Source organism: Caloenas nicobarica, chromosome 5, assembly GCF_036013445.1.
Source record: "Caloenas nicobarica isolate bCalNic1 chromosome 5, bCalNic1.hap1, whole genome shotgun sequence".
NCBI classification, from domain to species: Eukaryota; Metazoa; Chordata; class Aves; order Columbiformes; family Columbidae; genus Caloenas; species Caloenas nicobarica.
Window position 1 is genome coordinate 64,953,442 of NC_088249.1, and position 15,050 is coordinate 64,968,491.

Consider the following 15,050-nt stretch of genomic DNA (forward strand, 5'->3'; position numbering starts at 1 on the left):
CCCTGAATCTCTCCCTCGTTCCCCTCCCCTCCCCGCTTTTATAGGGCTGACAGCAGCGGCTGCATTTAAAGAGAGCAGGAATCCCTCGTGTTCAAACCCTTCGAGGCCCAACGAAACAGGGAGAAACACCAAGCGACGCCGGTAAGTAAAGTATTAATAGATTGGGCTCTGCCAACGCTGTCCGATACCAGCATTTGGGTATTTTGAGTATTTTTTTTTTCCCTAAAAGGTTGCAGAAACAGCTTGTTGCTTGACAAAGAAAAACATGTAGGTATGATAGAGAAATGTGAGTCTTAGAGAGCCGAGAGCAGGATTTTACGTTTGGGGAGCCCAACTGATAGAAGAGATTCTTCCAGGCTTCTCGGCTTGTTGAGTAGCTATTAGTGGTACAAGAACAGGGCTGTGGGATCCTCCTTAATGAGATACATGCAAAACCGGATAACAGGAGTTCCAGAATCTTAAAAAAAAAAAAAAAAAATCATTAAAAAGCTACAGAATTATGCTTTCCACAAACAGTTTGTTGTCGTACATACACTTTTTAAAGCACACAAATTCGCATGCTTTCATAATTTCTCAAATAAAAGTATTCTAGAGATAAAAAGTCCCAACCAAAAATCCTCAAAATGTTTCATGTCAATGACCAATTGGTTTTACATCAAATGGGAAAGGTTCTATGCAGACTTCCCAGAAAATGGCTAGATAAGAATGCAGAATGAAGGAATTCACGCATCTGTCACTCAGGCATTAAAAGACAGCACAATGGTCAAGTTTTCGGAAAAGCTCCAATGCTTTTTATATATATATATATATATATATATATATATATATATATGTCACCTTTAAAAAGTTTTCTGCCTAGAGGTAAAATTATTTCAAATAATAAAGCCTTGCACGTAGATAAAATAATTCGGTGTCTGATCTCAAGCATCACGGCACCGTTTGACAACCCGCAACAGTTTTGCTTGGCACTTAAAAGCCTTAGTGCAGGGATAAGGATTTAGAGAAGGATCTCGCAGAAGGAAAAGCGCAAGCTGATAGTCTGGGATTAGGTCTGGAAAAAGGAACCGACCGTTTGTAGAGCAGACGCCGCTTCCCACAGCCCCAAGAATCAAACTGAATTCTGCGTGTATGTGTTTGTAGCGGGGGGGTGTTGGGGTTTTAAGTCGGAACAAAGGACCTAGTTCTACTGTCAGGGTATCTTATTTTTTGGAAGTGCAATCTTAAATTTCTGCAAACGTGCGGATCAAGGAAGTTTTAAAAGAAACGTGGCGTTACTGTGCTAGAAAATAAGAGATAATTGGAAGGACACAGAGATTAGAGCAAAGGACTCAGACTCAGGACTCTGGGTTTTTCTATCAGCTTTGCGCACCATGTGCTTCATGTCAGGTCACTTAAAATCTTTTGTTTTAAAAGGGCTTGTCTAACTTAGGCTGACCACTGTTAATGAAAAAATCAGTATTTACTTTCCTGGGTCAGTGTGGAAATTCCCATCTCTTGATCTCCATGTGTTGGTTTACTGTAGAAATAAAGGGAAAATGCTGATCAGCCCGAGATTGTGGTGGAGGCTAAATGAATGACACTATCTGTATCCATAGTCCTTTGAATGCATCGAGATACAAGGACTATGATTATAAATACATGACAATATTGCATCTTTCACGAAATGAGCTCACTCTTCAAATACAAACATTTTCCCTGTTGTGAATCTATTGTGCTGAGAGACGACGCTTTCTGCAGTCGACTGGATTTCGACAAAAACACCTTTAGGCTTTGGGAGATGCGGCTTTACACCGCAGATGCAACAAGCTAAAATATAACGGAGAGCGTTAGTTGCAGAGGAAAAACCACAGCAGCATTTTATTGCTGCTTTCTTAGAGGCAGCTGTACATTGTTACCCCCACAGTGCTGGGAGGTGACACTGGGGACAGTGGAATGAGTCACTGGTGGTCACAGGACAGGGCAGCAGCCGGTGCTGATTAGATACCGGGATGGAGTCCTGGCTGCGTTTCCCACAGGCTGCAGCTGGGAAAAAGATCTCCAAATGTCGCCCCGATGCGTAGACAGAGAATTAATTTGATATTATCGCTATTTATTAGCTAAGGAATCAGTATTTTTACACTTTTAACCGAGTCTAGATGAAACAGCGAGCCGGGACTAAAATAGAGACGCAAGGCCCGTCCTATCCGTAGGTCCCGGTTCAGCATTTCCACCACCATTTCCACATTTCCCATCCCGTTTCTCTCTCCAAATTCACCCTGCAGCACACGTGCCCCTGAGATAACCCTCACAGACACGCACTAAGCGACTCCTGCAGCCCATCCACATACGACTCAAGCTCCAGACTACCGTGCAAGTGTTTAGAAGGGAAAAACCTCGGGTTTAGCAAGGAAAAGCCAGAATTATTTTCCACACCTTTCTCACCTGCACCGCGCTGTCCCGCACCAGCGCCGCCTTTTACTCCTCCACGCACCTTCGTCGGGCCAGCACTGCCTCCGCTTCCCATCTAGATCAATGGGTCTAAATATATTTTCGCATTATATTCTTATCACCAGCGCTCCGATTAGCGTGAGACATGCTCCGTGACATCCAGATTTGCGCGGTATCGCTAACAGCCCAGCAGAAGACGTCTCACATGTTTTTTCAAGCCGGCGCAGAGCGCAGAAGCACTTCAAAGGCTTCCTTGCAGCCCAGATAGCAGGGTTACGAGCTCTAAATAACGACAAGCACATATCCTTGGCTGCACAGCTCACGGGTATTAATTCTACTCCCCATAGTAGCTTCGTTTTTAAAAGGAAGGATACGAGCTGCTGAATGGTATTAAAACAAGCCCAAGAACTCTCCTCCAGCTTAACAGTACCCGCGCGGCTGCCAACACGCCGCGATATTCGTGCTCAAAAGCTTCTCCATCACCTGTTTCGTACATTTAGATGGGGCCCACGCTACCAGATCACTAAAATATAACAAGTCCCCTGTGGTCGGCAGCCACCGCAAGTTAACCAGATTTAGACAACGAAGTTCAGGGAGTTTCGAGGGGATTTAGCTACTCACACCTGTAAAACTGAGTGAAATCCATAGAATCATACAATAGTTTAGGTTGGAGGGGACCCTTGAAGGTCATCTAATCCAAATTAAGCCTCTGGGTATGATTATTTTTTTTTTTTATGACAAGTAGGAGACCAACTTCTACTTGCTCATCGTAAGGATGGAGATTTATCCACTGTCATAATTTAGATGAGTAAAAACTAAGAATTCCATATACCCCGCGGGATTTACTCGCCCTTGGTAGCACTGCCGCACCGGCGGCGTCCGCAGGGATGGCCACGGGTCCGAGACGGGCGCCGCGGTTCTTACGGGAACGTTTTCACCGTGACTTCTGTCTCCTCCAGCTTCCCATCAGGTGACACCAAAAACACCATGGAAAATGTGCGTGCATGCCCAGGCACGTTGCTATAATTAGCCTCGGGAGCGATGGCTCTTTTAAGAGCTCTAACCACAGCCCGTCACAGCACAAGGGTCACTATCGCCCCTTATCAGACTTTTTCAGAGATTATATATTTTTCCCCCCCCGCTTCAGCTAATGATGTAATTAGAGCTGCTTTCCAAGAAGTGTCCCACAGATCGAGATGCTCGATGTGTCTTTGAGAGGAGCTCAAAAGAGCAGCAGCGGTTTGACAGAGATGGAGGTACCAACCGCTCTCCTCCCAGGCAGCGAAGGGATTCGACTGGAAACTGCCCTTGAAAGGGAACGTTGTGAACACAAAAACCTCATTGTAATTTTCAAGAAAGTGTCGCAAAAGTGATTTTTGTCTCCCACTGCTCTTCCTTAAAATGTTTGAAGAATTACTTGAACTATTTTTGTACCAGGTCAAAAATGGCACCAATAAAAAAGTGCTTTAAAAATAGGAGAAAATATAGGATGGTGGAATGAGACAGTAAGATTTGACTTATGTGAAATATTTCCCTCAGTTCCTTTATCTCCATTTAAAAGAAACAAAAACGAAAAGGATTTGCACAGTGCTGTTCAGTAAAGACAGGTATTTGCTGTCTATTCAGGTGACAGTCACAGCAGGGAATATGTAATTATACAGGGTTAGGGATACACTAATAACTGCAACGCTAAAACAGAGATGTTTGGATGTGCTGGTATCCACGCCATTATCAAACATTGAATCGTGGAATTGTAGAATAACAGGTTGGAAGGGACCACAGGGATCATCTGGCCCAGCCTTTCCTGGTACAAGCCCGGTCTAGCCAAGCTGGCCTAACACCCTGTCCAGCTGAGTCTTCCAAGTGTCCAACACTGAGGAATCCACCACTTCCCTGGGAACATTATTCCAAAAGGTTCTAAAATGTGTCCACGTCACTCCATCTTCAGTGCTACTGCTTCAGCATCTGCACGCACTCCTATGATACCTTCCTTTTGCTGGACAGATGTGTCTCCTATAATATTGCATGATTTGTAGTGTTAGTCACCAGAAAGAATTCCCTTCAGGTTCAGCTTGTGGAGCTGGCATGTAGGAATCGTTCGTTTCATTCTGAAATTCAGGATACGGTACAAAAGTCACTGAGATGACGATAAACACGGGACACTAGTGTCCCGTGTCCACACGTAGTAAAACGCTGGTCTAAAATGCAAGCCGTTGAAAACACCAGCTATGTCACATCACTGCTGTGATAGATTCCCCTCTCGCACTTGACCTCAGGAGAAAATTCTCAGGTAGCAGGCCTGATCCAGCATTCAAAATCCTTTTCTTAGGTAAGAATATCTTACAGTGAATTGAATTAAACACAAACAGCACGAGCCGGCTTTGAAAGCACTATAATAGGGTGGTGACTGGTTTTCCAAGAAGGACAAGGAAGGCCTGCGCCAGGAGCTTGGAACAACCCGATAATACCATGTGCAGATGACAAGGTGACGTCCCAGTCTTTCCAGAAACGATGACTCAAAGAGGAGAACAAAAGGGCAAACCGCAGGTTGGGGCTGGTTCACATTGTGAAGGGCAGTTACGGAACGGGCCACAGCGACCACAGCAGCTCCCGCCTCCGACACCGCTCTCCGCTGTGACCTTGGGCAAGTCACTTAAACAGAAAGAACAGGGACAGCAACCACTACCCTTTTTTCCCTCGGATGTTTAGATTTTAAAAAGAATCGACAAAGAAAAACACGCCTTAAGCTCCTTAGGAATCTGTTATTACTTCATGATGAATGTGCAGCAACGGGAGCTTGCAGGCGTCTAACGAGGAATTCAGCAAAGCAGCAAACAAGTTGTTTCTATTAAAGTGTCCTCTGAAATAACATTATACATTTGTTAAACATTACGGTGGAATTACCCAGGTATGAATCGTATAGAATATCATACTGACACAGAAAATTGCCTTTCTACGTGTCACCGAGGAAGCTCTTGTGGCACTGGATGAACCGGCACTTGCTTTGGAGAGGTATAAACAGCACTATATGCTGTTTCTGAACAGAGAGTCTAGGTGGAACACTGTTCTGTACAAAATTTAATGCCAAATACTGTCCACACGTTCACCTGAACTCCACTCAAGCTTCAAAGTGTTTGTTAGCTCCATAAAAATCTGTCTCGCAAAATCAGAACAAGACACATAAAGCAAAAACTGAGGGGAAAAGGCTACACTGGGATACAGGGGAGGGCAGGATTGAAAGAAAATTACTGTTTGCTGGAAAACAAATCCTAGATCCAGTTATCTGAAGAGGTTTGAGTGACCCTGGCATATTTTTACTGAAACACCTCACAATCATTTCACGTATTTACCAGCACAAAAAGCACCAGGCTTGCACCCTCACCCATGGATGGGATACGTTCCTGCTACCGCACAGGTGTGTAGTATATTACAGGTATGCAATAGGAGTTGACTGGAGAAGGGGAAAAAAAAAAAAAATGATGGGAAAAAAAAATCCAAGTTGTTCTGTTTAAAATAATTCACTTTCGCCATTGTATTTATTTTTGTAATTTGGTTTTCCGGGTTACCCTGCAGATCTAAGGATGCCCAACTGGGGAGGTGGAGCCAAATGCGGTGCCTGTGAGAAGACGGTGTACCACGCCGAGGAAATCCAGTGCAATGGAAGGAGCTTCCACAAGACCTGCTTCCTCTGCAGTAAGCTGGGCTGCACCGTTTTAACTCCACAGTATTCCCATACTCTGTAAAAGTCTCCCTTTACAGCTAGTAAATTTACTTTTGTATTACTTTGCATGCAACAAAGAAGCTTCAGAATGTCCCCAATTCAATGTGTTTGCTCACGGGACACCTACAGCTGGATTTAAACACCATAAGCAACGTACAGGACGATCGAGGCAACCAGCACCAGACTTAGTTTCACACAGGGAAAGTTTTGTGAAGCTTATTCATCTTGGGAAAGTTTAAAGTAGAGGGCAGTCACACGTTAAACATCCCAGCTGAAGTACAGCACAGCGAGACGGATTCTGGTCCAGCACTCTATAAAAACCTACGGGTGAAACCTGTTTTCCCATCCTGGTAGTAACTGAAGGATGGAAAAGAACCGGATCTGTTTTCGGGAGCATTAGTTAGTTTTCTGAAATGCCAGTGTGCCACCCCATAGCAGCTCTTAATAACCAATTCTAGTCCTTCACCCTGAGCAATCTGCCTCTCAGGCTCCTCGCTTTTCTTATTCCAAACATGGCTTAGATGATTTTTATTAGGGACATTAGAATACTACAGAATTATGATATCTAGGTCAATCTCCAAGAAACCCGACCTTCTGTCCCACAATACGGCATATTACAGGTTGGCTTCAAGTTAAAAAGTCCAGAAGAACTAAACGGTGTTCGTAAGAGTGAAATGTGTCTTATTAGGATATAATAGGAGATGATTACTTTTATGGTGAATCCTGACATTAGTTCATTTCACACAGGAGAGCTGAAAGACATTAACCTGCTGTCATCAAAATCTTTCCACAAGTACCTCAGTCTCCCCCTTCCCCATATTCCATATAGTCCCACATCATGTTTTTACTCCGCTCACCTCCGCAATGTTGGGCAGATCGCTTCCAGGAATCCCGCTCCCTCTGCAGGTGCGTTGGCCCTTGAAAAATTAGAGAGAAGGTATCGATTCAGCTCCGCTCGCTCTTTGTAGAGAGAGTTAACCATTTGCTAAGGCCTAAAGAGAGCCAAATAGTTTATTTTGCAGACAATGCTTGATGTTTAGTACCTTCGCAGTACGAATTCCGGCTTTGGAGGCACTGAATCCAATCTTCACCCTCGTTTCCTGGATGGACAGAGAACTCTGCTTTGGAGGGCGAGACCAGCGTTAGATGCTCAGATGAGACGGGGCAGCGCTGAGCAGAGTCAGCCCAAGGCACACAGCGGAGCTGTCTCTGCCTTCCTCTGAGGGCCCTGCAAGTGATGCCCAAATGATCGAGTAAGAAAGAAACCCCCCCAAAAAAGTTTCAAGTTAATTGACAACCTTCAGCCAGTTCTTGCAGAACGGTAAAAAAAAAAAAAAAAATCTCAGTTTTGTGAAAACTAGAGGCTTCTTATTGCTTCCATGTGCTGCCTATAACAATTAATATTAGATATCAGAGAAACTGTAGGGAGAGGGACATGAATGTGATAATTATGAGAAAACCTTTCACTGACGCTTGTGCTTTATCAAATGTTAGAAAATAATATGGCAGAAGAAGACAAATGAGTAGACTCTCCAGTGTCTAATGAAAATAAACAACTGTCCTAACAGGGCACAGTTAATAATATTTCTCTCCTACCTAATACTGGAACAAGTTTAAGCTTCATTCTTAGCATAATGGATTTTTTCTTTTAATAATTCATGATAAACAGCATCTGTCCATTAGCTCTGCTGTTTCTTTGGTTTATTGTTTGTTTTCTTCTGTTTGGTTTTGCTTGGTTGGGTGGGATGGAGCTATTTTATTTTGGTTTGTTTTATTAGCAGGTTTTATTTTGTTTTATTCGCCTCTTGTACTCCTAAGTCTGAACTAAATTATTAATAGGTTATATACCAAAAAAAGTATTCCCAGAAGAAATATGTTTAAGGTCAAAAACTAAAGATGCATCTAAGCCCAGTTGGCGCAGGAGAGATATGTTAATTGGCTTTACTTCTCCCATGATTCACACACACTAATCAGCAGCTCAGGATGACTCAGTATCACGTATCATGTTCACGGGCTTTTCAATGAACCAATTATAGGATTTCGTTCCTCAACAGAAGAAAAACGATCCTCCCTGACCTAACCTCGGGTACATAAACAGTTAACCTACTTAGTTGAGTTTTTATATATTTTTATATTAAATATATTTAAAATATATTTTTTTAAATTTTAAATTATATTTAACCAGACGCACGAGACACACCAGTATTTTTCCACCAAAAAGTTCAATTTGCGCAAAATTATAAACAATTCACGCCAACCTGTTAAGGCAGTAAGAATCAGACAAGGTAAACTATAAATTGCACTCTCCCCACTCCATAGTTTCTAGCTACAAACATGACATAAGAGAAACTTCTTTCCAACAAGCCCTCATTCCCGTTTATCTACCTTGTTTCCCGGCCAGCTTTGACTTGAACCGCAGCTGTGAGGGACGTTTGGCAGGACCTCACACCATCAACCACCAACCTGGACCTTCTCCGTGCCGGCTGGTGACCGGGATCTGTTGGCAGATGACGAGTCTCAAAAGTCATGTCAACAATAGCACTTCAAGGGCTTTTGCTCCATCTGTCGCGGTGAATTGATACCCTAAGGAGCCAGAAATAGAAGCGCTTTATCTGCTGCTAGAGTTTCCATCATCCTCTAACTCCCTCAGCAAACATAATTATCATCTCAAAGCAGAAGAGACTGGAGCACGACGAGATCAGGTTCACACATTTACAGAAGCCCCTCGTTTTATTTCTATTAACTATAAAGGTCCTTGCAAATTATTTTTCCCCTCCATGCAGTTCAGTGACAGGATTAAAGCTGCAGAGGTTCCAGCATCAGCTGAAATTCTCTGATGTGGATGAAGTTTAGACTCGCAGCAGGACAGATACAATAAGCACGGAGGGAAAAGGGATTAATCACACATTCAGCTGGCTCTTCTGGAGCTTGAACTTCCAACTATTTCCAATATTTGTGTATTTCAGAGGTTTCTCTTGCTTACTAAAGAACTTTCTTTTCAAGCTATCAACAGCCCGTGCATGACCAGAATGCTCTCATTCAAAAGAAGCTGTAGAGAAACGAACGATTTATAAGTAGTGTTGAAACTTTGATTTTTAAGCATACTACAAACCCCTGATTTTTTTCTACAGGCGCCCCAAACAGAAAAGCTTCATCCTCTCTCCATGGGGTGGCCCAGTAACAGAATTCAGCCTCTAAATACTGACCAGGTTTCAGATGAGCAAGGAACTTGGGAGGGAGCGATCAACATTCCACAGCCGCTCGATGAGAAAAATCACACGAGACCGGGCTCGGCAACGCTCGTTAGCTCTAATTGTGGCTTGTGCTTCTCAAAACATGGATACTTGCTCCCCGAGATCCCCAAATAAGCAGCTCTTGGTGCTCGTTACCTTTCGGTCCTTCCAAGTTGAGGCTCGGCTTGAAGTGGTGCTATGGAGGATATAACGCGTGTTCCACTACGAACGTTGGACATTCCTACGGCACCTTCTGCCCAAAAGTCTCCCAGACCTTTCCCAGTGAGCTAAGCCAAGCAGGATTTCCCGATAATGAACATGAAGATGAAGAGGTCTCGGTTTTTGGAACAGCTCCAGTCATGCTCTGGCCATCCTGGAAGAAGTCTAACAGAGCTGAGACTACCAGTGATTTGGGATCATGGCTTTGCCTTGCACTGCAGCTCAAACAAATCAATAAAAATATGTCCTGCTTGATGCCTTGGACATGATATCCTCTTTTAGAAACATTAAACTAGCACAGGCTGACATGAGAAAGCCACTGCAGACTCAGAGTGATTATTTCGAAAGGTGCAGATGCACAGTAGAACCAACACCTCTGCAACCTCCTTTTAAAATATATATATTTTTGTTAAGGTTTGGGAGTTTAGGATGATGACCTCAAATCCATCTTAAGCTTCACAGATCCAGGCAAATCGTCTCAACAAGCCCACGATTTTCCTACGGTTTGAGTAAAACTTTAAAGCGGCAAAAGAAGAGCACGTTGCGCACACACAATTACTTTAGCGACAGCCCGGTGAAGTTTCGTGCTGACAACAACTAACACCATCCTTTTCCTGTCTCCATTTCGTTTCTCATTTTCAGTGGCTTGCAGGAAGGCCCTGGACAGCACCACGGTGGCAGCTCACGAATCGGAAATTTACTGCAAAACTTGTTACGGGAGAAAATACGGCCCCAAAGGGATCGGCTTCGGCCAAGGAGCTGGATGTCTCAGCACCGACACCGGCGACCACCTGGGCTTGAATCTGCAACAGTGAGTTAAATCCCATCGACAACACGTTTGGCTTTTCTGGTACTACTTGTCACTTAATGGGGTATTTTAGATATTTTATTCTGCTTCCATAACAACATCTAGCGTGAGCAGTCGAGCAGACTTTCCTACAACCTTTCCTTCAGCGGATGCAGTAATTTACCAGCTTTTAATGATGTTCGGTCTCTTTAAGCTTTCTTAAACTATCTCCTCCTCCTTCAACAGGCAATTATTCTGCAGAAGCAGCCTTTATATGCCACCAGACGTAAATATTCACTGCAATTGTAATTTGCCATTAGCAGCCCAGTGGTAAAGTCACGTTCACCACAGAACATGAGAACATTTCTTTTCCTATCAAATGCAGTTAGGTTTTACTGCTAGAGAAATAATCACGCTACACATACAGTTAACTCTCCTCTAAACGGGGTAAATAATGTTTCTAAATCCTCCCTGTGGCTCGAATAACACAAACACACCGAGAAGATGTTTGAACAAAGGAATTCTAATGGGATACCATCTTCCAAAAGCCTCAGCTGCACATAATTCCCTCTGACAGTCCAATTTTATTGTATTTTTCTATGATTCTCAAAGCTGCACATTTCCAAATCCGCTGCTTTCTTCTGGTATTGCTACAAGGAAACCAATTAACCAAGATGCTGTGCAGGAAATAAAAACCGAAAGAATGTGTTTAACTGTAGCTCCTTGTAAGATATGAATCCACGACAGGCAGAGCTCTGTATCAAAACCTGTCACGTCCTGGAGATTTAATGACCTGTTGCAAGCCAAAAATCCAATAATTCAAAAGTCATTCTGTGAAAGGCTTTAGGACATAAAGCACAAAGTCCAGAAGCACAAAGCAACTTTTCTGATGTGCTCTTGACCTTAGGACAGTTAAGAGCCCCAGTTTCCCCATCCAAACGTTACAGTGACTAATAAAATAACTGCATGAAAAAATCTAAAGTTTCTTTCTACTCACTGAGTACCATCAGAGAGCCAGTCACAAAGCATAGAGAGGTCTTTTGTTTGTATTTTCCCTCTTGTCCCTCAATAAAACAAAATTATTTTTTTGACTTTGACTTTTCATTAAATATAATCTTTTCTGCATGTGGCTCCATGTACTCAGCCCAAAACAAGTAACATCAGGAGTTACAGCACCAGCTTTTCAACCATACAATGCAGAATTCAATAGAAAACTTCAGTTTTGTCTTTCCCCCCTGATTTTGCATGTCTAAGACCACTGATTCAGTATTTTATCTCTTACCAAAACCTCATGAAATTGTATTTCTAGAATGAAGCTAACATTTGAAGTGGTATTTTAAAAAACTTAAAACTTCTGGTTTAGGGGGTCGCCCAAGCCTGCTCGTCCTTCGACACCAACTAATCCTTCAAAGTTTGCCAAGAAGATGGTAGATGTGGATAAATGTCCCCGCTGTGGCAAATCGGTGTACGCTGCAGAGAAGATCATGGGAGGAGGAAAAGTAAGTGGCTCCTGCAGCACTAGGAACCAAACACACTCTTATAACGGCGATAAACTACAGCTAATAGGTCCTTGATCTTTTAAAATTTTTACTCATAGTCTCAACGAGGAAAACATAAGGAGGAATTAACAAACTGCGAGAGAATCGGATGTACTTTCAGGTTTAAAACCGTGTGCTTTTCGTGAGCCACCTTCAACTTTTTGCATCTGGTTACCGTACAGGCTGGCTCTTCTACCACCATTATTCTACTGTCATCCCTGGGGATATTTAGAATTTAAACCTTTATTTGTAGCGGCAATTGCAGATATATTAAAGAGATCCTGTGATTAGAAAACCAAACACCTGCCTCACATGACACGCTAGCTCTCTAAGAACTCACACTAAAATATTATCTCTGCACACCAAAGAAACGGCCAAAACAAGAGTCATATCTACAGCTCCCAGATTTTTACCACACCTCCATTAATAACAGAGTCACTAGGTAAAATCTTGATATGGGATAATGAAGTAATTGAAACAGAGACTAACCTAGAATAGCTAAAAATTGAAGCCATAAGACCAATAAACAATTTTAACCTTTTCACGCCATCAAAAGCAATAGATCTTTGTTTCTTTTACTTGCTAGTTGTGCACTTTTTGTAACGTACAATGACGTCTTCATTTCCTCAGCCTTGGCACAAGACGTGCTTCCGCTGCGCTATTTGCGGGAAGAGTTTAGAATCTACAAACGTTACAGACAAAGATGGAGAGCTCTACTGTAAAGGTAAGAATTGCCATCAGCTGAACTACTGAGTCCATCCAAAATTAGTCCTTTTAGACCTGGTATTGCCATCACGATTTACCTTGTTGCACGCTTAACAACTTCAGGAAATTTCGTTTTATCTTTTTTTAAGAACTTTCTGAAAGCAAAGAGCTATGGTAACATCGCAGTTGCATCCTCTGCTATTAACATTTACATTTTAAGGTTGTAGTTTTTGGAGAAATGTGACATCCTCTCAGATCTGTCCTCAGACCTTCTCAGGAACACTGGGCACATCTGCTGGGCCGAGTCTTGTACCTGCTCAATCTCACTCACTGAAAGAAAAAAATCCACAAATATACGGATTTTCAAAGGTCATCCCCTTAAGGTCACAGCCTTAGTTTGTATTCTTCCCAGTAAAAGTTAAAAGATTCTTCAACTATACTGGCAGCATCAGAAGATAACAACGCATTAATGCTAAATTATACATCCAGATGTTCTCAGATCAAAAATTCACAGACTTCACTTGACTCTTCGCAATAGCCTAAGGGGAAATATATGCAAAGTTTTTATATCCTCGGTTAAACTTCATAGGCAATACTAACGAAGAATACTAAAGTTCTGTGACTTTGGGTTCAGTCTGACAATTGGAAGTGCTCAAATTAGCGTATTTGGAGAAATATGCCGACCATTATTTCTTCCTTAGCAGAATTGTGATAAATAACTATGTGCACACTTTGCAATAAAGAGTTAAAATGAACGGTTTAAACTACCATCAGCGGTTTCTGGACTACACTCTAGTTCTTTTAACCTCCTTCGAAAAATCTCTGACTTAGTAGTCAGTCTGTATTGCTCATACTGACCGAGTTTTACTGAGTATTTTCAGACAGAAAAGGAACTTTAATGAAAATGTTACTTAGACCTTAAACACATAGTTTCTTTTTGGAGCAGATTAGATGTGGCTTTTGTTCAATTCACTTATGTGATGCCAGTTTCACTATTAGAACCTGTCAACGCTTCTGAGAGAGACACTATTTCAGATTTCCTTCCTTTTATGAAGTTTGGAAGCAGGATTAAAACCAAAAGTCAGTTACTTCTATATGAAAACATTCAGAATATCATTTACCTCCCTCCTTCTTCTGCAGTTTGCTATGCGAAAAATTTCGGCCCCAAAGGAATTGGGTTCGGTGGCCTCACTCAGGTGGAAAAGAAAGAGTGTGAATGAGAAGAAATGGATGCGACAGGCTCAAACTGCTGTTGAAGCCACCAAGCGACAATTGTCAAGTAAAACATTAAACATCACGTATTGCTAAGAACCTATTTAATATTTTCCACCTTGCAGGAAAAAACTTGTGAGCTTACATCTTAAGAAATTCTTAGAATAGCTTAAATAAGGTACAGTGATATTAATAAAACTAGATTAAATGAAGCTAGATTCATGTTTGTTGTACGGTAAATAAGGCCAAAAACCCTCACGGAACACTATTGCTTCTTAAACTAGTATTTACCACACTTTAGACTAGAATTTTAGACTCAGCTTACTGTCCTGTTAAGATAGAGGTACCTTACGGAGTGCAAGGGTCGGAGTGTTCCGATTTAGGCTGTATTTTCCTTCGTTCCGAATGTTGTGTAATGTCTGTATTTCTATCAATCTCCTAGTGGTGTTTTGAACATGTTGACATCATTTCTGTTATGGTAAAACAGATGTCACTCATTTTGAGACAATTAAATAGGATTTGAAATTCTTTCTCTCAAAGGGAGGTATTTCTGAAGAAAAACAACAGTTTCATAGAATACAGTGTTGTAAGTTTTGTTATTGTATCTTTTCAAGCTACAATAAAGTACCGATATTGCTTCACGTTATTTTTACTTGAATTTGTTTGTGCCTTTGTGTTCTACAATGTCGCAGATAAATGCATTTCACTGAGATGAATTAAATCCCCCATTTCTTAACTATAAGAATTGTGTTTCATTACACTACTTCACTCTTATGTTACCTGTTCTAGATGATATTTAACTTTAATTTTCTGATCTTGATCTGTTTCCCCGATAGTTTGCATTATTACCTACTCTGACTTATATTCAAACCCACACTGCCCAGCTGGCCACTCCAGCCTGATGTCCGATTCCCTCTCTTTATACAAATCGCGGTTTTCCAGCATCAATTTATCCATTTTCATACACTAACAGCACATATATACATGCAAAATGTGAGACAAAGAGTCAGTCTTTTTCTTACGGTTTTATGCTCACCTGTTCTTAAATACCTCACTGGTCACATATCCCTTGAATCAATTTTGGTCTGGAAAAATACACTTAGAAGCATGAAAGCTCTATTTTATCACATGTAAACCCTCCAAATGCAAAGACTTAGTAGAGGTTTTCAGAACATAAGCAATAACATTACAGGACAATTGTAATATTG

General features: G+C 41.8%; 1 protein-coding gene and 1 long non-coding RNA gene across 18 annotated transcripts in view; one reads left to right on the forward strand and one right to left on the reverse strand.

Moving 5' to 3' along the window:
* Positions 1-2,766, reverse strand: part of LOC135989248 (uncharacterized) — a 39,498-nt gene extending 36,732 nt beyond the window's left edge. For 14 of the 17 annotated variants that reach the window (XR_010606305.1, XR_010606303.1, XR_010606298.1 and 11 more), the window contains exon 1: positions 2,422-2,766. This is a non-coding gene — a long non-coding RNA (uncharacterized LOC135989248). Of the gene's footprint in view, positions 1-1,463; positions 1,517-2,412 lie in introns of all 17 variants that reach the window. The other 3 variants (XR_010606294.1, XR_010606292.1, XR_010606291.1) reach the window with 3 other exon arrangements.
* Positions 31-14,488, forward strand: CSRP3 (cysteine and glycine rich protein 3). The gene is made up of 6 exons (XM_065635958.1): positions 31-141; positions 6,001-6,120; positions 10,243-10,411; positions 11,751-11,886; positions 12,556-12,649; positions 13,771-14,488. The coding sequence occupies exons 2-6, from the start codon at positions 6,009-6,011 to the stop codon at positions 13,848-13,850; spliced, it is 591 nt and encodes a 196-aa protein (XP_065492030.1). The 5' UTR covers positions 31-141; positions 6,001-6,008; the 3' UTR covers positions 13,851-14,488.
* The last annotated feature ends 562 nt before the right edge of the window (positions 14,489-15,050 follow it).

Coding starts and splice junctions, on each gene's coding strand:
- CSRP3 (XM_065635958.1), top strand. CDS start 6,009: ATGCCCAACTGGGGAGGTGGAGCCAAATGCGGTGCCTGTGAGAAGACG. Junction 11,887..12,555: donor AGATCATGGGAGGAGGAAAA/GTAAGTGGCTCC, acceptor TCATTTCCTCAG/CCTTGGCACAAGACGTGCTT. Junction 12,650..13,770: donor TGGAGAGCTCTACTGTAAAG/GTAAGAATTGCC, acceptor CTTCTTCTGCAG/TTTGCTATGCGAAAAATTTC.